Source organism: Calonectris borealis, chromosome W, assembly GCF_964195595.1.
Source record: "Calonectris borealis chromosome W, bCalBor7.hap1.2, whole genome shotgun sequence".
Lineage (NCBI taxonomy): Eukaryota > Metazoa > Chordata > Aves > Procellariiformes > Procellariidae > Calonectris > Calonectris borealis.
This window is the reverse complement of record NC_134351.1, coordinates 18,999,787-19,022,986: the sequence shown is the minus strand read 5'-3', so window position 1 is coordinate 19,022,986 and position 23,200 is coordinate 18,999,787. Positions and strand designations below refer to the sequence as shown.

General features: G+C 42.2%; 1 protein-coding gene across 1 annotated transcript in view; it reads right to left on the bottom strand.

The window, feature by feature from the left end:
* Nucleotides 1-23,200, bottom strand: part of LOC142074727 (potassium/sodium hyperpolarization-activated cyclic nucleotide-gated channel 1-like) — a 298,373-nt gene that overhangs the window by 4,812 nt on the left and 270,361 nt on the right. The window contains exon 6 of the mRNA XM_075135568.1: nt 22,562-22,802. Within this exon, the coding sequence (XP_074991669.1) occupies nt 22,562-22,802 (241 nt within the window). The remainder of the gene's footprint in view (nt 1-22,561; nt 22,803-23,200) is intronic.

Genomic DNA, 23,200 nt, shown 5'->3' with positions numbered 1-23,200 from the left:
TTAACAAAATACATTTTTTATTAATCTAGAATGTAAAGAACCTTGATGGTTTTCAGTCTCATACTTCTTGTTGAAGAATTTCCACATGCCACCTAACCCTGAAGGCTAAGATGCTTAAATAATAGTGGATAAATCAAAGTACATTAATGTGGGATCAGTACTAGTATTGAATGTATTTAAACCCCAACTGCTTTGGGGAGAATTTATAGAGAGTAATGGCTATTGTAAGAGTCTTGACTTAACGTCCCTCACAAAACCTGATGCCCATGAAATAATGACAGTTTACTGTAAAGAGCCAACCAGGTCAAACAGAAGTCAGTCCTTTCCTATTCCATCCCCTAGCTCAGCCTGACCCCTTCTCCTTTGATTGAACCCACTGCATTTTGGTTACAAGAGTGAGAAGGACATTTTGCCCAAAGGGAGTGGTTAAATGCAGCAAATGACTGCTCCATTTCCTAAGTTTTACAATACATGGTTGAATTTATAGATAACAACTAGCTGGAAAATCTGTGAGACTAATGATCACCTCTTGATTTTCAACTTTCTTCACTTAAAATTGCTGCAAAAAATACTAAAGACATAAGGAGGTGTCTTCTGCTGTACTCAACAAATAAATATACTTGAGTCTAAAAACATCACATGCCCAAAACAAACGTTGAGTATGGATCCCAAGCATTCTGAAGACTGTAAAAAATAATGGAGAAAGTACCGTTTTCATCATTATTAATCTAGAACATTGTATTTTAGATTACTTCAATAAGAAGGATAGGAAGAAACCATAAGAAATAATGCTAGATTTCATCGCAGGACAATGGGACCATGGAATTCATGGATGTTACTGCATTACTTTTTCCCCTTCTTTCCTCTTCCATTATTCTTAAGTAAGGAGAATGGAAAGAATCGCTGTGTAAACTATATATCATATTCTGCAAACCCTGTCAGCCCACAACTTATGGTTGAAGAGCATCTTTTTGGAAGATTAATAACCATAATAGTCTTCTAGTTAGATACGACAATAAAGGATGGGTCAAAAAAGATATGAGAAATGTCCCAGAGCCTAGAAACTGATCAGGGAGTGCCACCGTGGAGCCTGACTGCTCAGGAAGCAGGGAAAGCTTCATGTTCTCGGCTCCAGTTGAATGGTCTCATTCAAAAGATGAACTACATCCTTCTGACAGAAAAAGTACCATGTGATGAACACCCATAAAATGCATTTCCAGCAATGTTTCTTGACTGATTAGAGTTGTATTATAGTCACTGATACATCATCTATATTGCTTTTTTATACGTATCAATAGTATCATTTGTACTCTGGGCACAAGACTAATGTGCTTGTTAATTGTATGTGTTCTGCATTTAAGTTCATTTCATCTATTAGCTATTTGTTTGGAACAAACTCTCAAGCATAAGACATAATATATGAAATCTCATTTACTTGGACCGGAGAGCAAGAACAGAGAATGCCAAAATGTGTTCCTATCAAACACTTGCGTTCTTTTAAATAAATCAAAGTTGTTTGTTTTTTTTAATAAATAAACAATAGATTTCATGAAGAGACCAAACTAATGAAAATATCCATGATATATTTAAAATGAGACTTAGTGGCATCAAGTACACCAGGTGCCCTCAACAATTATGCTCTCCTTGATGTTCAATTGATTTAAACAGACTATGAAATACAAACAATAGCACAGGGGTGTGCAGTGAAACACAAAGGGCACAGACTATTTTCAAACAGCTTGGACAAACAACGTTCTTTATTACCATAAAAAGAAAGCTCACCAATATTCCCATCTGCGGTTGGCATGGTGCACTGCCTTCATGTTGACACTTTCCAAGTGTCAAATGCTTTATCTTTCCTTTCCAAACATAAGAATGTCTTCAGTTCCAATTAATAATTATGTATTAGGCTACAGTGAACCTGTAATTCAACTCTTAATGCAAGTTTTACTTTAATTATTTAATCCCTTTGGACAACTATTCCCTAGAACATTCTGAAACAAATGTCAATCACTTCACTAATGAAAAATTACTATTTGAAAGCACTAAACAATGCTAAAAACATTAATTTGTTCTTACAGTCCATATTTAATACAAATGCAATTAATTTATCTGTGAAAATCACAATTTGTGTCCTGCTAGCATAAGATCTTTCCCACAGAACAATGCAGCTCTCAAAAGAACATTGAAAAGGGCTCAAATACCATGTACTTTTTGCTGTCAAGACATTGAACTAAAACCCACAATAATAGAAGTTTGAAGCTAAGCCTATTCCGAAGGTTATAATTATAATAATCAAAACTGATCGACAATATATCAGTCGCACACATACATGGCAGTATTTCAGTAGGAACATCAGGTTCAGTTTTTAGAAAACCATGAAATTCTAAAGAAGCTTGCCCATATCTGTATCTTGTAAAACAGGGGACATGTAGATCATATTTTATTATTGCATTAGTGTGAAAAAACACTCTGGATAGGAAATTCTACATACCTGAAAGACAGCACTAAGGAAGACTGATTTCAGGAAAACCTGAATGAGTGAAGGTGAATGACACAACCCATAGGATGACTCTTCAAGAATTAGGACACAGTTTTGGTACTGAGATCACTGGACTATATCAATATGCCACTGTAGGTGCTAATTTTCCCCCTCCCCTGTTGCTATGTGATTCCTAAACATTTTTTTCTTCAAGAAAATAACTGGGGATGTGGGAGCAGTTCACCTATAGCACCATTTGTGATGTTGCATTGCTTGCTTACTCTTTGCTGGATTGGTACATGGACTGGCTACCCTAGCAATAATTTCCTGTTTCCAATTTATATAGACCTATGAAAAACCTTTTTTTCCTCTGGGAAGCAGTACAGCTTAGCTGACAGTGTGGCACCTATCCATTAACTGTCACTTCATTTTCCATATAAATTATACTCCAGATGTAATTACTCAACTTTCTATGTCACATTAACATTTGATTGGAGATTGAGAAACTTCAAAAATCAAAATAACCATATAAAGTTGCCTTGAAGACAAAATATAGTAATATGTAGAAAATTAATACAATTTATTATTATTGTATGCACAGCTTTGTTTTGCAAGAACACAAAGACCAGAATGAAAGCAAAAGTTCACTTTACCAGGTGCAGGAATTAATTTTTGTAGTAATGAATAAGTTAGTTAACTAGTATTTTAGCCATGTAGTGCTCTCCGTATTAAAATCAAGTAAAAATAACTAGCAATTTCTATGCATTTGTGAACTACAGCAGTTTATTAAGTGCTCTGTCCCCTTCCAAAGCTATAACAGGTTTCCTATCATCTGTCAGATTCAACATTACAGGATCTAATGAAGTGTCCTTCCAGCTGAGGATAGCTGACTATTGCTTTAGTTCCTCAGCAGGAAACTTGTTTCATCATGTAGCAGGCATATAGATTGCTGTGCAAATGGTCAAGCAGCTATTCAGACCATCTGGTTACTTTCAGCAGCAGCAGAAAGATGGAAAATCAAAGCAATTCAAAGGCTTGGGTCAGTTGGTCTAATGTATTTGGGAATGTTTTATGAGAACAGGACAGCGGATTAGAATATTGTTTATTTTATAGAGAGAAATGAGTTACTAAACTGTTATAGACAGAACTTAGATGTATGACAGCTCTTTGCATCCCCCCCATGCTTTCGTGCCTTTTTATAGCAAGTCCTGTAAGTCTTCAGAGCACATTTCCCAAAACTACCAGGTTTAGGTAATTCTCCCTAAATCTTCATAACAGCAACTCTTTGGCACGGTGCTAAGATCAATAGTTCTTGATTTCTTTCAAGTTACTGAAGTTGTCCACTGACCAGAAACTACCTAACAGGCACCTTCTTGGTGTGCCAGTCACAGGAAGGGACAGTAACCTTCAACCTGGGGCACTTTGCTCCCAGCTTTACAACGGGTAATGTGAGTGATATTTTTTCTTTAGCAAAGGACTATATAAACTTCAAGCAATTAAAAAAAATCAATAAGCTTCTTGAGAAATGGAGAATACTTCAGAAACAGAGTGATTTCCCAGTTCCGTGTTGACTTAACCATCTCTAATACAGAAAACAGAGAGAAGCTGTTTCATATGATAAAAATGCAATTGCTTTAACATATACTTTTGTATGTCTGTCTCCTTTTTCTTTATTAAACTCTGGAAAGCATCAAATGCATCTATCTTTAACTATTTTTACTAACTTCTTAACATATTATTTTTATCTTTCAATATATTATCATTAGTGCACAAAATGGAAAACCCAAGGTGTTGTGGTTTAACCGGGCAGGCAGCTAAACACCACACAGCCGTTCGCTCACTCCCCTCCCCACTTGGTGGGATGGGGGAAAGAATCAGAAAAAAAAAGTAAAATTCGTGGGTTGAGATAAAGACAGTTTAATAGGACAGAAAAGGAAGGGAAAATAATGATGATGATAATAATAATAATGATGATGATGATAAAAGAATATACAAAATAAGTGATGCACAATGCAACTGCTCACCACCCACCAACCAATGCCCAGCCAGTTCCCGAGCAGCGGTGACCTCTCCCCGGCCAACTCCCCCCAGCTTATATACTGAGCATGACGTCATATAGTATGGAATATCCCTTTGGCCAGTTTGGGTCAGCTGTCCTGGCTGTGCCCCCTCCCAGCTTCTCGCTGGCAGGGCATGAGAAGATGAAAAGTCCTTGACTAGTGTAAACACTTGTCCTGGTTTCAACTGGGATAGTGTGTCGCAAATGAGTGGTTTAGAGGCCGCTTAAAGAATCACCATCAAAGGTATTAGCAGAAAGTGATTTTAACAGAGATTTATAAAGGTGCGACCTAACAGAATTCGATGGCAAGGTTCACTCTATTACTTATTACACGGATGAAACATACAAAGGAAAATTATCTAAGGGTTTATATTTCAGGGACTATATGTGTTTGGCAGCAGTCTAGGTTTCATTCACAATTTAGCAACACTTAATTATCAACTAATCATTAACAAACTTTAGTAACGCTTAATCATTAACTAATTCAATATTTGCAAAGTGAGTTAGTAAGTCTACTACAATCACAACTTAATTACAGATTATGCTTACTATCAGTTCACACACACAGAGAAACATATATATATATATAAAAAAATATACAGAAGGTACCTGTTAAAAATTCCCCTCGATTTCAGTGAAGAAATATTCACGTCGAATGTCTAGGCATTCCCTCTCAATGGGCGAAAGGGTTGAGCTTCGAAGGGGACTCAGCCCAGGACCCGACGGTCCTCCGAATATCGCAGGCCTGAAAGGTCGCAAGCTCTGAGAGGCGTCCCACTCAGAGGGAGATGCTGAGCGCAGCCCGCTGCGGTCCAGGAGAGCTCAAAGGGCCTCACTTAGGACCACCATTTATAGGTTCGCAAGATGGTTGGCTTTAGTCATCTGTAAATTTCCATCCTGGCCACAGTCCCAGGTGGTAATTACTAAAAAATTCTCAAGGTTTCAGTGTTGTTCTACTGGACACCTGGGCCAGGCAGTAGGAGTATGTTCCCAGCCTCAGCTATGCAGAGTTTCTGATACAGTCAAGGAGTGCTCAACTGCCAGACTTCAATACACCAAGGCCGAGGTTTCATGGAAATTTCTGAGATCAACAAGCGGCCCAGAATAACAAGTGGCCCAGGGAAGAAAGGGGGTGTGTGAATGCACCACCACATAGAGTTAAATTTCTTCCTAGTGCTGTGTTTTGGATTCAGTATGAGAAGAATGATGATAACACACTGATGTTTTTAGTTGTTGATAAGTACCCTGCTAGTCAAGGAGGAGGAGGCTGGGAGGGAGCATAGCCGGGACAGCTGGCCCAGCTGGCCAACGGGGTATTCCATACCATGTGACATCATGCTCAGTATATGAATGGTAGGCGTGTCCAGGAAGTAGCGATCGCTGTTTTTTGGGCATTGCTTGGCGGGTACACTAACTTTGTATATTATTATTATTATTATTATTATTATTATTATTATTATTATCATCCCTTCCTTTTCTGTTCTATTAAACTGTCTTTATCTCAACCCACGAGTTTTCTCACTCTTACCCTTCCAATTTCCTCCCCGTCCCTCTGTGTGTGGGGAGCAGAATGAGCGAGTGGCTGTGTGGTGTTTGGCTGCCTGCTGGGTTAAACCACGACAGTCCTTTTTGGTGCCCAACGTGGGGCTCGAAGGGTTGAGATAACAACACATCTGACCCGAGAGGTTTAAAACAAATTGTTATAAGCATTCATTATATCAGTTTAGTAGTCGCTGGTCACAATGTTGGTTTATTCGCTCTCAGAGTTGTCGGATCTGTTCTTGGAGTTTTGGTCTGTAGCACCTTACTGGCTGTATATACTGCTGTTTCTCGGTATTTATGTAGGGATTGTCATTTCTGGGAGATGGATTAAGGTTATTGTTTTGCTACACTGTGTAACACAGGCTTATGGTATGATAAAAGTATTGGTCATAGGATTATACTCAGCACTGCCGTCATTCCTGTGCTTCAGGAGCTATTTCTCGGAAACTATTAGCAATTACACTTTTTACCTCTTCTCCTTGGAGAGCCAATTTATGGGGGAGACAGCTTCCTTCACCTTCCCCTTCTCTTCCAGGCTGATTGCAATAGCTCTTGAGGATTTTGAATATCCTTGGGATGTTCAAACCAGCATGTCCCTATTGCTATGTCTCCTGAATGTGTTTCAGGCCTTGTTTAAGGTTAAACAACTATTTAAGAATATCACCCAGAGATCTGCCCCGAGGCTGGATAGTTATGAGTGGCAGGGTGTGTGGGATAGTATGGGCAAGCGCCTAGGACAGTGGCCACCTCCAATGTTTTGGAACTTCACCCCTGAACAAGTGCAGAATCCTGAAAAACTAGTAGAATATTTGGAAAACGTATGCTGTCATCCTGGCAATTCCAGAGACACCCAGATTACTGCAACGTGCTGGGGCCTGGCCCATGCCTACCGAGCCCTGTTCAACACTATTCAGAACCCTTAAGGGAAAGAGAAGGTCTCTGGATCCGATGACAAAATGACAGGCGTTGCAGCCACTCCGACCCCCGGGACAGACACTGCGGCTACTCCGACCCCCGGGACAGACACTGCGGCTACTCCAACCCCCGCGACAGGCACTGCGGCTACTCCAACCCCCATGACAGGTACTACAGCTGAACCAGAGGACCAACCCATGCTGGTATCAGTCGCCCCTATACATAAAAGGAAATCTTGGAAGTTAAAGTCAGGTCGTTTAGAAAGGGATGATGGAAAAGCAGGGCCATCACGAGGAGGGGAGGAGGAAGCGGAAGAACTCATAAACGAGACGGAAACCACCCGATCTCTATCCCTGAGGGGAAGGAAGCCAAACAGCTGGGATCCCTTGCTAGGGAAGGGGGCATTGACAAAGCAATTGGAAAAGGGACACAGGTCCTCAGCCTCAGGAGGCGACTGCTGTCAGGCTTGAAGGAAAGGTATCCCTTCAAGGAAGATGTTATATATCGCCCAGGCAAATGGACCACTATGGAGAGAAGTATCCAGTACCTGAGAGAATTAGGCGTGCTGGAGGTGGTTTATAGTGACCTGGACAACGACCAAACGCCCAAAGATCCAGATGAAGTCCAGTGCATGCGACCCACGTGGAAGAAGCTGGTACGGAGTGCACCAGCGTCGTATGCCAGTTTGTTGGCAGTACTGTCCTGGAAAGAGGAAGAAGCACCAACGGTAGATGACGTGCTTGGCAGACTCCGGGATTTTGAAGAAACTGTCTTATCCTCCCTTGTCTCGGCTGTGGAGAAACTGTCCCGGGAGGTCCAGCAATTCAAAGACGATAGGTCCTATTCTCCACCTGTACGGACCAGTATCTCAGCCATTAGGAGTCAGCGTTCTTCTGCTCAAGAGAGGAGATATCGTGGGTATACACCCTGGGGCACCCTGTGGTTTTACCTGCATGACCACGGAGAGGACATGAGGCAGTGGGATGGAAAACCTACCTTCATCCTAGAGGCACGGGTACGTGAGTTGCAAGGAAAAACAATCACAAAATGGGGTTCTTCCAGGAAAAATGCTGCTCCAGTTTTCAGGCAAAACCTGTCTCACGACAGTCCAGTTTCCATTGAACAGTTCCCCAGACAGAGTAGAAGGGCTGATCTTAGTTTGGATTGTAATGAAGAAATTCTTGACTCGCATTTGCAAGAAGTAAGTAACGAATATTACGACCAGAACTAGAGGGGCCCTGCCCCCAGCCAGGGGGAGGAAAGGGACAGCCGGGTTTACTGGACTGTGTGGATTCGATGGCCTGGCACATCAGACCCACAGGAGTCTAAGGCTCTCGTAGACACTGGTGCACAGTGTACCCTGATGCCATCAAGCTATAAAGGGGCAGAACCCATTTGTATTTCTGGAGTGACAGGGGGATCCCAAGAGTTAACGGTATTGGAGGCCGAAGTGAGCCTCACCAGGAATGAGTGGCAGAAGCACCCCATTGTGACTGGACCAGAGGCTCCGTGCATCCTTGGCATAGACTACCTCAGGAGAGGGTATTTCAAGGACCCAAAAGGGTACCGGTGGGCTTTTGGTATAGCTGCCCTGGAGACGGAGGAAATTAAACAGCTGTCCACCTTGCCCGGTCTCTCAGAGGACCCTTCTGTTGTGGGATTGCTGAGGGTTGAAGAACAGCAGGTACCAATCACTACCACAACAGTACACCAGCGGCAATATTGCACCAACCGAAACTCCCTGATTCCCATCCATAAGCTGCTTTGTCGACTGGAGAGCCAAGGAGTGATCAGCAAGACTCGCTCACCCTTTCACAGTCCCATATGGCCAGTGCGAAAGTCCAATGGAGAGTGGAGACTAACAGTAGACTATCGTGGCCTGAACGAAGTCATGCCGCCAATGGGTGCTGCCGTGCCAGACATGCTAGAACTCCAATATGAACTGGAGTCAAAGGCAGCCAAGTGGTACGCCACAAAAGATATCGCTAATGTGTTCTTCTCAATCCCTTTGGCGGCAGAGTGCAGGCCACAGTTTGCTTTCACTTGGAGGGGCGTCCAGTACACCTGGAATCGACTGCCCCAGGGGTGGAAACACAGCCCTACCATTTGCCATGGACTGATCCACACTGCACTGGAACAGGGTGAGGCTCCGGAACACCTGCAATACATTGATGACATCATTGTATGGGGCAGCACAGCAGAAGAAGTTTTTGAGAAAGGGCAGAGAATAGGTTTTGGAGTCGGGGATACAGAGGATCCGAGGCCTGCTACACTCCAACTGAGAAGGAGATATTGGCAGCATATGAAGGGGTTCGAGCTGCTTTGGAAGTGGTTGGTACTGAAGCACAGCTCCTCCTGGCACCCCGACTGCCGGTGCTGGGCTGGATGTTCAAAGGGAGGGTCCCCTCTACACATCATGCAACCGATGGTACGTGGAGTAAGTGGGTCGCACTGATCACACAATGGGCCCGAATAGGAAACCCCAGTCGCTCAGGAATCTTGGAAGTGATCACGGACTGGCCAGAAGGCAAAGATTTTGGAATATCCCCAGAGGAGGAGACGACACGTGCTGAAGAGGCCCCACTGTATAATCAACTACGAGAAAACGAGAAGCAATATGCCCTGTTCACTGATGGGTCCTGTCGCCTTGTGGGAAAACATCGGAGGTAGAAAGCTGCTGTATGGAGTCCTATACGCCAAGTTGCAGAAACTGCTGAAGGAGAAGGTGAATCGAGCCAGTTTGCAGAGGTGAAAGCCATCCAGCTGGCCTTGGACATTGCTGAATGAGAAAAATGGCCAGTACTTTATCTCTATACTGACTCATGGATGGTGGCAAATGCCCTGTGGGGGTGGTTGCAGCAATGGAAGCAGAATAACTGGCAGCGCAGAGGCAAACCCATCTGGGCTGCTGCGTTGTGGCAAGATATTCCTGCCCGGGTAGAGAACCTGACTGTAAAATACGTCACAGGTTATCCATGAATGTGAAACATGCTGTCCTGGTTTCGGCTGGGATAGGGTTAAATTTCTTCCTAGTGCTGTATTTTGGATTTAGTATGAGGAGAATGTTGATAACACACTGATGTTTTCAGTTGTTGCTAAGTACTCTGCTAGTCAAGGCCTTTTCAGCTTCCCATGCACAAGAAGCTGGGAGGGAGCATAGCCGGGACAGCTGGCCCAGCTGGGCAATGGGGTATTCCATACCATGTGACGTCATGCTCAGTATATAAATGGTAGGCATGTCCAGGAAGTAGCGATCGCTGTTTTTTGGGCATTGCTTGGCGGGTACAGTAATTTTGTATATTCTATCATTATTGTTGTTGTTGTTGTTGTTATTTTTTTTTCCCTTCCTTTTCTATTCTGTTAAACTGTCTTTATCTCAACCCACGAGGTTTTTCTCACTCTTACCCTTTCGATTCTCTCCCCATTCCTCTGTGTGTGGGGAGGGGAGTGAGTGAGTGGCTGTGTGGTGTTTGGCTGCCTGCTGGGTTAAACCACGACAACACTACTTAGCAACAACTAAAGCATCAGTGTGTTATCAACATTATTCTCATACTAAATCCAAAACACAGCACTATACCAGCTACTAGGAAGAAAATTAACTCTATCCCAGCTGAAACAAGGATACAGGGATATGATGCTTTTTGTTATAGACACTAAAATGACTAACACCAAGTCTTGTGGTTAGTCAGAATGTAACTTACACAAATTAAATGTGTTTCAGTAATTTCTTTTATCCACAATAATAATTAAATTGTATGCCAGATAGCTATGTGTATTTTTTTTTTTTTGCAAAACAGTATTTACATTCACAATAGTCAAGACTGTGGAGGGGAAAAAAAAAAAAAAGCAATTCATATTCCCCAAATCCATATCTATGGAGGGGATGGAAATGAAAGGGCTCAGGTAACACTTATCTCTGAATTCAGTCCTATATTTACAAAACTTTAAAATATAGTCACTGTTCAACAACAACATTACTGCAGCAAAGGAATGAATTTAAGGAGGAAGGAAAATGAATACAATTACTGCCTTTTACAGCCATGTTTGTGATCTGGAACTGTAGGCTGGATCGATGGGTTGAGGCCAATTTTATGAGGTTTAACAAGGCCAAGTGCCGGGTCCTGCACTTCAGCCACAACAACCCCAGGCAACGCTACAGGCTTGGGGAAGAGTGGCTGGAAAGCTGCCCAGAGGAAAAGGACCTGGGGGTGCTGGTTGACAGCCGGCTGAACTTGAGCCGGCAGTGTGCCCAGGTCACCAAGAAGGCCAGTGGCATCCTGGCCTGTATCAGAAATAGTGTGGCCAGCAGGAGCAGGGAGGTGATCGTGCCCCTGTACTCGGCACTGGTGAGGCCGCACCTCGAATACTGTGTTCCGTTTTGGGCCCCTCACTACAAGAAGGACATTGAGGTGCTGGAGCGTGTCCAGAGAAGGGCAACGAAGCTGGTGAAGGGCCTGGAGACCAAGTCTTATGAGAAGCGGCTGAGGGAACTGGGACTGTTTAGTGTGGAGAAGAGGAGGCTGAGGGGAGACCTCATCGCGCTCTACAACTACCTGGAAGGAGGTTGTAGTGAGGTGGGTGTTGGTCTCTTCTCCCAAGTAACTAGCGATAGGACGAGAGGAAATGGCCTCAAGTTGCGCCAAGGGAGGTTTAGATTGGACATTAGGAAAAATTTCTTTACTGAAAGAGTGGTCAGGCCTTGGAACAGGCTGCCCAGGGAAGTGGTTGAGTCCCCATCCCTGGAAGTATTTAAAAGACGTGTAGATGAGGCACTTAGGGACATGGTGTAGTGGGCATGGTGGTGTTGGGTTGACGGTTGGACTTGATGATCTTAGAGGTCTTTTCCAACCTTAATGATTCTATGATTCTATGATTCTGGACTGTCCAAAAGTAAGGTATGCAAAACCTACATCTTTTCCCACCTTATTTACACTAAATATGGAACTGTAGACAAGACAGTTTGAGTTTGTCAGAGTGAGCAATAGCAGCCAGCGCCTGCATGACCTCTTCATTTAAAACCTGCCAACAACAATTGTCTGTAAAGTTGCTTTCATATATCCAGGCTCATCAAACGGAGAGAGGGTTCATGAAGGAGGCCTGGATACACTGCTCAGTAGTTACTATTTTGAAGAGGGACTGAAAATGGCCAATTACAATTAAGGGTCCAAAACAACTTCCTTAAAGCCTCAGTTTCAGTCTCCTGTCACTTTTTGAACTCTTTACCTAAACCTAATTTAAATGTAACCATTTGTGATAGCTGTTGCCCATTGACTAAATCCAAAACACAGCACTAGGAAGAAATTTAACTCTATCCCAGCTGAAACCAGGACACCCATTCATTTATGCCTACTTTTGTTCAGATGGATGCCTGTTCCCTTTTGAAAAAAGCCACTTAGTTCCTTATGTATTCAGTGTTATGCTCTGTCATCTTGAGTTTGGCAAACAATAACAGTTACAAATTAGTATTCAACTTGAATTTAAGTGGACTGTAAAAATATTGCACTTCATTGTTTTCCATTAAATTATTAAACAAATGATCAGAGACTGTCAGTTCTGAATTAAATATTTAGATTAAATATTTAATCTAAACTCAAATATTTAGTTTAAATTCTACTGTGTATAAGTGAAGGTACTTGCAAAATCATCTTCTGGTTTATCTGTGTTGGTCACTTCAGATTTCCAAGCAATACTGATGTGACATTTTGCTTGTGTCTGATATAGACACTCTTAGGTATAAAGACTAAATTTAAAATTATTTATATTATTCATGATTTCACAGAATTAGAATTATAATTTGGTTTGGAGACTATGTTATTTAGATACCAGGAATTATTATTAGCATTATTATTATTATTAACATTGTTAAATATACATTTTATTTATTGCTAATTAATAAAACTCCTAAAACCAAATCCACTTCTACCTTCTAGCATCGCAGAGTAAGTTATTTTCTTTCTACCTTCTTTAAAAGTCTCTTAGACTTTTAAAAAGAATAAATAGCAAGAAGTTCTTCTGGCTGCATAGTATTTTCTATATAAAATATGGTGTCAAAAGAACAACATAATAGAGAACAAGGAATTATGCTATACCATGAGGAAATTGTATCCTCAAAATGGCAGACTAGTCTGTACCAAAAAGACATTTCATTTTTAGGACCTCTTGCAGTGAATACTTTTAGAAAAATGGTTTATACTGCTCACCTGAAAAATATTTTATGAATGAGTTGGTAAGGAGATCTGGAGATCCTGCTCCCTTAAAGCATTTAATTCTGTACTTGCCATTAAGAATGTGAATAACCACACCTCAGGGAGGCTATTTATAATTAATTATGTATTTCAGTGTGGTGCTGGATTGGAGTATGAATACTGAGAGACTTAATTCACCAATACATCGAATAAGAAGTAGCCATATGCAGTTTTTTTGCAAAATGTAAAACTGTATCATATCGTATTGTCCAGGTATAAATTACAAGGTGTAAAGCAGTGAGCAGACAAGCACTTTAACAGCATTTTCTCTATTTATAATCAATATTATACTGCAAATCCTTAAAAGTAGACCATCAAAAGGAAGTACCTAGAGTGTACCCAGAAAAAAAAAGTGGCAAAATATAATCTAAAGTGACTCAACATTTCCCATGGTATTATTTTCCAATGCACTGGTCTAAAATATACTGACAGTTGCTGTTCAGAAACAGGGGAAAGCTCCATCAATAACAGGTAGGTCAAAGTAGTTCTGTCTAACTGGCCTTCTACAAGCCGAAGCAAATGCAAGATACAATTTATTAGAATTTCAAGTGTGTAAGGATAACTGTTAAAACAGTATTGAATAATTTAGACAAAATAAAATATTTAAAAATCTAAAGTATACCAAAGTTATAAAAAATAAAGGGAGGAAAAGGCCTTTCCAGAAGGGAAGAAGAACTTGCAGAGCCAGAGCTTATTATGATGACTAAAGGAGCCCTAAGAGCCACACATGGAACCAACTGAGTAAGAGGAAGGGAATTGTTGGAAAGGAGTTCTTTTCTTCATAGAATAGAAAAGAATAGTTTGGGTTGGAGGGGACCTTTAAAGGTCATCTAGTCCAACCCCCCTGCCGTGGGCAGGGACATCTTCAACTAGATCAGGTTGCTCAGAGCCCTGTCCAACCTGACCTTGAATGTTTCCAGGGATGGGGCATCTACCACCTCTCTGGGCAACCTGTTCCAGTATTTCACCACCCTCATTGTAAAAAAATTTCTTCCTTATATCTAGTCTAAATCTACCTTCTTTTAGTTTAAAACCATTCCCCCTTGTCCTGTCGCAACCCTCCCTGTCCTCCATGTGCCTTAGCATAGCTTCCAGGAGGATCTGTTCCATGATCTTCCCAGGCACAGAGGTGAGGCTGACTGGCCTGTAGTTCCCCGGGTCTTCCTTTTTTCCCTTTTTAAAAATGGGGGTTATGTTTCCCTTTTCCAGTCAGCAGGAACTTCACCGGACTGCCACGACTTCTCCAATATGATGGATAGTGGCTTAGCAACTTCATCCGCCAGTTCCCTCAGGACCCGCGGATGGATCTCATCGGGTCCCATGGACTTGTGCACCTTCAGGTTCCTTAGATGGTCTCGAACCTGATCTTCTCCTACAGTGGGTGGCTCTTTATTCTCCCAGTCCCTGCCTTTGCCTTCTGCGGCTTGGGCGGTGAGGCTCGAGCACTTGCCAGAGAAGACCGAGGCAAAAAAGTCATTGAGTACCTCAGCCTTCTCCATATCCCGGGTAACCAGGTCTCCCATTTCATTCCGGAGAGGGCCCACATTTTCCCTAGTCTTCCTTTTATCCCCGACGTACCTATAGAAGCTTTTCTTGTTGCCCTTGACGTCCCTGGCCAGATTTAATTCCATCAGGGCTTTAGCTTTCCTAGCCTGATCCCTGGCTGCTCGGACAATTTCTCTGTATTCCTCCCAGGCTACCTGTCCTTGCTTCCACCCTCTGTAGGCTTCCTTTTTGTGTTTGAGTGTGTCCAGGAGCTCCTTGTTCATCCATGCAGGCCTGGTGTTTTTGCCTGACTTCCTCTTTGTTGGGATGCATCGCTCCTGAGCTTGGAGGAGGTGATCCTTGAATATGAACCAGCTTTCTTGGACCCCTCTTCCCTCCAGGGCTTTATTCCATGGTACTCTACCAAGCAGATCCCTGAAGAGGCCCAAGTCTGCTCTCCTGAAGTCCAGGGTAGTGAGCTTGCTGTGCACCCTCCTCGGTGCCCTAAGGATCTTGAACTCCACCATTTCATGGTCACCGCAGCCAAGGCTGTCCTTGAGCTTCACATTCCCCACCAGCCCCTCCTTGTTGGTGAGAACAAGGTCCAGCATAGCACCTCTCCTCGTTGGCTCCTCTACCACTTGGAGAGGGAAGTTATCATCGATGCATTCCAGGAACCTCCCGGATTGCTTATGCCCTGCTGTGTTGTCCCTCCAACAGGTATCGGGGTGGTTGAAGTCCCCCATGAGGACCAGGGCTTGTGAACATGGGGCTGCTCCTATCTGTCTATAGAGGGCCTCATCTGCTCGGTCTTCCTGGTTGGGTGGCCTGTAGCAGATCCCCACCATAATGTCACCTGTCCCTGCCCTCCCTTTAATCCTGACCCATAAGCTCTCGGTCAGCTCCTCATCCATCCCCAGGCAGAGCTCCATGCACTCCAGCTGGTCATTGACATAGAGGGCGACACCCCCTCCTCGTCTCCCCTGCCTGTCCTTCCTAAAGAGCCTGTATCCTTCCATTCCAACACTCCAATCATAGAAGCCATCCCTTTTACTAAAAACAACTTCTCTTTAGTTTATTACACTCCTGCATGTTTGTTGTTGTTATTAATCATGAGACATTTTGAATCACCAACATATATAATATTATTATGGAGTGATTCTGATATCATTTACTCCAGCAAAAATCAGAATTGCCTCTTATCAGTGGTATTACACCAGTTTATACCAATGTATATTGGTATAATGTAAATTAGATTAGTATTAGGTTCATTAGATACATTATTATTTCTGCTCTGTAAAGCCTCAGTAAATGATGAACTATGCTTCTCTATAAGCAAAAGACATATTCTTGTGCTTCATCTGTAAAGACTTCAAAATCTTTGCTTTTTACCAATTTTATGTGTCTAGTGAGGAAGAAATATGCAATCTGTTCAGTAATTCCTCCTATCACAAGAAGCCTTTGAGTAATTTCTAATACGATCATCTGGTACTCAGAGGAAAAGGTTCGGTAGGACTGAAACCTGGCAATTTCCTCCCTACCATTTACTACTGGGAATATAGCATAAATGAGTTTGAAATACCAAGATATTAAAGAAGAGAAACACAAATATGTACTGAGACAGACAAAAAAATTGGGGAGGTCTCATTCTCCACTGCTGTGTACTTAACAAAGGCTTTACAATTTCAGTATTGTAAACTGCAAATACTCAAAACCATGGACCAGATGACAAAAAAAAAATTAGCCACCACAACATCCTCAAAATACAATTGCTTACATTTTTCACCTGCCTCCCGATTCTTCTTCTCTCTCCTAGGAAGACTGAATTCAGGTGTGTTCATATCAGGCTTACAATTCAACTTAGCTGCAAACACACATGCAGTCAGGTTTTCCTACTTGCTGTTCAAAAGGGATAGGTGTAAGCACCTTCCCACTCCCTTTCCAGTTTCTGAAGGTTGCTTTAGGCTTGTTCACACATTCTCTTGTTCCTTGCATTTTCTTCCTTTTCCCATCAATCTCATGCCCACGATGTTCCCCTGCACTCACAGTTCCTCTGTCTCATATTTCTTTGCACCACTCACAACCTGACTCCTACCCACACAGTCCTCTCTATGTTGACCTCCATCTCGCTCTCCACACTCTTCTGACCTCCCCTATGGTTTTGTCCTATGTGTTAACATAGTCTACCTTCTCCTGACCATCCACTCTCTCCTGACATTCTTCATTCGCATTTTACTCTCCCTGTCCATCCTACAGAAGCAGCTAGAAGGAGAAGGTTATAATTTTCATTGAGGGCAACCTTGTTTCCCCTTGTATGAAAACTGTGTCAGTCTCAGTGGGAGAAGTTCCATTCTCTTTTATTTGTAAAGAGAAAAGACATATTTACTGCTTTGCTGAAAGTAACAGCAATCCCATTCCTAATAATGGGGAAGTGGAAGATATTTTAGAAAACAGAGGGTAAAGTGAAGGAAGACATCAAAAATCCATAGACGTTTAGGAAAAATGAGTATTGCGGTATTTCCTCAAAAATAACAAGATATGGTCCTGAAGAATCCTATGAAAGCACCTATAGAGTGTTAAAATCCTGGAATTCTCCACTGGTAACTGTGTCTTACATCATTTCACTGATGTAGAAATGAATATATAACTGAGCAATATAGTGAAAATTAGCATCATGTATTCTTCATTGCCTAATTCCTTCCCCTTCTATAAAAACTCACACAAGCACATCATGTAAGGACAGGGATTCTAAGTTAAGGCAATAAAAAGTTACTGTTTTCTTTAAATGTCAGTAAAAAGAAAAGGAAAATTGATTGTCCTGAATCTTTATGAAACAATCCTTCTACTGATCCATGTCTGTTCAAGACATAATTTATGGCACACTCTAAAACATTTCCTCTGTGGTCATTACTGAAAGGTTTGAAAGAACATAGTCAACCTCAAATCACACTTTTTTTCTGAACATATTTATATATCTATTTTGTTATTCCAATAATTGAGGGACATTGTTTTTTGGTATGTTGACTGCAGATCTGAGGCAGTGTAGACTGGTCAGTATTTCTCACTTGCTCCCTTACATGTTTTCTGTATTCTGTTGAAGGGGAAGTGGGGGCGAGGGTACCAGAAATTACTTTCAAATTCATACTAGTACTTGGAGTAGATATGTAGGATGATAATATCCTTCAATTAGGATATTGAAGGACAAAAAACTTGTTGGGATCAAAATTAGCATCCTACACGCTGCTGGGCTAAGTAATGCTCCTGCACACAAAGTTCAAGAAAATTAGATTTATGAACACACATGAAGGTTAAGGGATGGGATGCTCTTCCCACAGGAATACCAATGAACAAACCACAGTATCTCTGTGACTACTGTCTTGTACTTACTCCTTCCCTCCAGAAAGGAGAAACCAGTGAGCACAGATGAGGAAAGAGGCAGACAGTAATCAAGCCCAGATCTATGGAGGCCTCTCTAGAGTCACCACTCTGCACCTCCCTCAAAAATCAACGTAAAGCAGAGGTGAAATGTAGTCTGATTAATCAATTCCATTGATGGTTATCCAGGCACATTCTTTTTGAGAATTTCTAAGCAATTGTAAGATTTATCTAGTTTCTTGTGCGACTTATAACACCCAGATCCATAGGGAAGCCTGTTTTTTAATTAAGAACAAAGATCAGGCAAGAGAATTTAAATGTTCAGCAGCATCTCAGTCTTCAAACCTCCAGCTATTTCCTCTCTATTACTGCAACTTTTGGTTTTCCAGGCTCTCACTCTCCCAACAGTCTCCATTCAAGCCTCTCCCAAATACTGGTGACACTGCTTTGGCTCTTGTTAAATCATGGCTTTCACACTAACCTCCAGTTCTCCAACAACTCCAGGGTGTCAGAAGTTTTCTATTAATACAATGTTGTCAATACCCAAACATTTTAAATATTGTAAGTTTGATAAACGTTTTCCAAATCCAAGGTGGGATGTCGGTGAAACCCTCCATGAGTTCTCAAGGCAAGCCTGCATCTCCAGGGACGACTCCTGAATCTCCCCAGAGCCAGGGCCCCTGGGAAATCCAAACTCTGGGATATACCTGACATCCAACAGTTAGTATTTCTGAGCTGGGACTGTGAACTTCCAATTCATAAAACATTTAAAAATTGAAAAAAGATCCGTTTAGGTATGGCACACCCCTCCCACCTTTGTGTCCTTCCCTTGCTTATGAGAGCACAAGCGTTGATATTGATTTATTGGGTCACAACTGGGAGCTATACATTGAAGTTGAAGTTATAAGCTGCAGCTTCTTAAACGGTATCTCAGCCTCAGATTTTGCATGTCTCCATTAGGCAAAAAAAGGGGTTATTGGTCTTAGGATTTGAACACAGACTTATTCTTCCAGCTTGTTATTATTCCACTGTGCAGCATTTCTTTTGTCTGCTTTGGTCAGGAAGCTTTACTCAGATTCTGATATACATTTCAGGGAAAGAACATCTTCTCCAGAGAGAAGAGAATATTAGAAATTTTTTTTCTGCTTTGACAAACCAAACCTTTTCAATTTGCAGTTATCCGATGTGCAGCTTGTTTCCTCTCTTTTCAGCTGCAGTCAAATAGGTATTTCTTCTCCAGGGTCTGAAACCCACTTCTGGGAATTCACAATGCTATATGGTATTCTGTTAAAACAGATCTGAATCACAACACTTTGGATCTCAGGGCACTTCCTTTCTCAGGTTCTTTCTCCCTGTGTCCTCTCCTCTCCTCTCCTCTCCTCTCCTCTCCTCTCCTCTCCTCTCCTTGTTACATCAAGCAGCAGCTATTATCTCCCATTTGCCCCAGCAGCTGTTAGGGTTTGGATGCATTTGCCCCCATTTTTGCACCCCTTGTCTCATCCCAGATGCAGTTTGGATGGACAAAACTGCTTTGGTATGCAGCGTAATAAGTTCTTGTGGTGTCTGGATATTGCAAATAGCTTATTTTTTGTCTGCATTCCTGCTAAGAAGGGTAGCAGATGAAAAGGATGAGCTAAGTAGTTGTTTGCACTGCAACAACAGGCTGACAGTTATGTAAAATACTTTCATGTGCAATCTCCTCTGATCCTCTGCTGGTTCAGAGGAGTATTATGGCCAGATTCAGCACACAGGCTGTTGCAAACTCATTTTCATAAACTAGGGCACTGCTAAGCATAGAGAAGACCAGAACCAAGGTTGCTCTGTTTCTTCATCCTCAGCATTTACCTTTTCTTTCTCCTTAATCTCCTGTCTTCAGCATCTACAGTTTAAGCCCGTGGGATAAGCACAAGACTTCTTTACTGAAATGCTTCTACAAATACTGGTACAAATCACCTTGCAGAGGCTACTGCAGAGTGACAAGGCCTGCTGGCCAGGTCAGTAGGAGTTGCTTTAGTGTATTATTCTAAAATGGGATTAGTTAAGTAACTCTATAGTCCAATTCAAACATTGAGCCCAATTCAGTTTTCTAAGCTTCCCACTTCTGTATACCAGCTAAATGCCACTGATTAGGCTTTCAATTGAACATTTTCTGAAAGGCTTTTGACTCATTTCTGGAATAATTCATGGGATTCAACAGAAAATTAATACAATAACTAACTAACTGTAACCATCATAGGCAGCAGTGGTACATGCAAATGTTCAATCAGCTTCTGGAAACCAGTCTTGCTACTACTCACAGAAGCAGACACCTATTCTATTGCACAAAGACAATTTACAGTCACAAGGAACAACATTTTCATACCGGTCAATTATTATATGTAAAAAAAAAGATTGTTTTAATCCAAATATAAAAATTCAGATGCCTTCATCTAAATAAAAACCCATTTTTCATTAGGATTGCCAGATTAATTTAATTTGGATTAAAATTCATGTCTGTTTTTTATTAATATACATCTGTTAGAGAGCTATCTAGTCAAATAAGAAGTCCAGTTTCTCATAGTATATACTGGAAGGATAAACATTGCTGTGTGCTAAAATTCAGTGAAAAAGCACTAATGACAGCCTGAAATATTCATGAAGAATACCAAAATATCCCATATAAATAATGGTCTTTTATCCACTGTCTAATTTTGTAATTCTTACAGTGATTTTTATCTTTTAGAAGTACTTTACATTTATGACTCAAAATTTGTATCCCTTTTTAAAGAAGATGAATCCTGCTTATTTTACCTTTAAATAGCTATAAAATTACTATGCAAATTATTATATTTTTATTGAAATACTGTCTGTTAAATAACAGTGCTCAATTCAAAATAACTTGAAAATTCAGGAAGGTCATTCTGTATGTTCAATAGCTATCCTTGCAACAGTAAGCAGAATCTGAATGTCTTATTTAGAAATATTTTGTGCACTCTTCACTGCGATTGGAATTGTCTAGTCAAAAGAATCATAGAATCATAGAATCATACAGGTTGGAAAAGACCTCTAAGATCATCGTGTCCAACCGTCAACCCAACACCACCATGCCCACTACACCATGTCCCTAAGGGCCTCATCTACACGTCTTTTAAATACCTCCAGGGATGGTGACTCCACCACTTCCCTGGGCAGCCTGTTCCAAGGCCTGACCACTCTTTCAGTAAAGAAATTTCTCCTAATGTCCCGTCTAAACCTCCCTTGGCGCAACTTGAGGCCATTTCCTCTCGTCCTATCGCTAGTTACTTGGGAGAAGAGACCAACACCCACCTCACTACAACCTCCTTTCAGGTAGTTGTAGAGCGCGATGAGGTCTCCCCTCAGCCTCCTCTTCTCCAGGCTAAACAGTCCCAGTTCCCTCAGCCGCTCCTCATAAGACTTGTGCTCCAGGCCCTTCACCAGCTTCATTGCCCTCCTCTGGACACGCTCCAGCACCTCCATGTCCTTCTTGTAGTGAGGGGCCCAAAACGGAACACAGTATTCGAGGTGCGGCCTCACCAGTGCCGAGTACAGGGGCACGATCACCTCCCTGCTCCTGCTGGCCACACTATTTCTGATACAGGCCAGGATGCCGTTGGCCTTCTTGGCCACCTGAGCACACTGCCGGCTCATGTTCAGCCGGCTGTCAACCAGTACCCCCAGGTCCTTTTCCTCTGGGCAGCTTTCCAGCCACTCTTCCCCAAGCCTGTAGCGTTGCCTGGGGTTGTTGTGGCCGAAGTGCAGGACCCGGCTCTTGGCCTTGTTGAACCTCATACAGTTGGCCTCGGCCCATCGATCCAGCCTGTCCAGGTCCCTCTGCAGAGCCTTCCTACCCTCCAGCAGATCAACACTCCCGCCCAACTTGGTGTCGTCTGCAAACTTACTGAGGGAGCACTCGATCCCCTCGTCCAGATCATTGATGAAGATATTGAACAAGACCGGCCCCAGTACTGAACCCTGGGGAACACCGCTCGTGACCGGCCGCCAACTGGATTTAACTCCGTTGACCACAACTCTCTGGGCTCGGCCGTCCAGCCAGTTTTTTACCCAGCGAAGAGTGCACCTGTCTAGGCCGTGAGCCACCAGCTTCTCTAGGAGAATGCTGTGGGAGACAGTGTCAAAGGCCTTACTGAAGTCCAAGTAGACCACATCCACTGCCTTTCCCTCATCCACTAGGCGGGTCACCTGGTCATAGAAGGAGATCAGGTTGGTCAAGCAGGACCTGCCTTCCATGAACCCGTGCTGGCTGGGCCTGATCCCCTGGTTGTCCCGGACATGGCTCGTGAGCGCCCTCAAAATGAACCGCTCCATGATCTTCCCCGGCACCGAGGTCAGGCTGACCGGTCTGTAGACTTATTCTGATGTCTCTATATGTCTGATATCTGGACGTGTTTTATTCTAGTGCATTCACTCCAATGTTATAATTAATTTTTTCCTACTCACCTCCAAAGTAAGAGCCATCTGTCAGTTTCAGCTCCTTGTTGGATTTGGTGATGACACCAGCAACACCATGCTGAATGAAATACATCTTTTTACCCACAGCCCCTTCTCGGATAATATAATCGCCAGGTTGGAACACCTCAAATCGCAGTTTGCTTAGCATGGCAGTCACAAAATTTGGATCTGCATTAGCAAAAAGAGGCATTGTAGCAACCAGCTTCCGACAATTGAAGTTGACAATCTCCTAAATGGGAAGGAAACATAATGATAATAATGATCAGCAAATATATACATTATGATGGGCATTGAGAAAAGACTTTCTGCTTTCTTCACAAATAAGTTCTTTATGCTCTTATTGGACTTTTCTGTGTTTCTTTCTGTGCCTAATTTTTTATCTTTTCATTACATTTTCATCTGTTTCTACTGAAATGATTGAAACGAGTGCAATACTGATTTGTATTACTGAGGTCAAAGGTTGTCTTATTCAGGTGATTTTCATGTTATTTATTATTTCCCTTGGCTTTTAAGGGAAAAAAGATGACAGAAAGATAAAAATTAAATAGGAATTACACTGGCTGACAACAAGATTAGCTGCTGCAATAACTGTATTAAGTGATAAAAGTTATACAAGCAAAGTTTAGC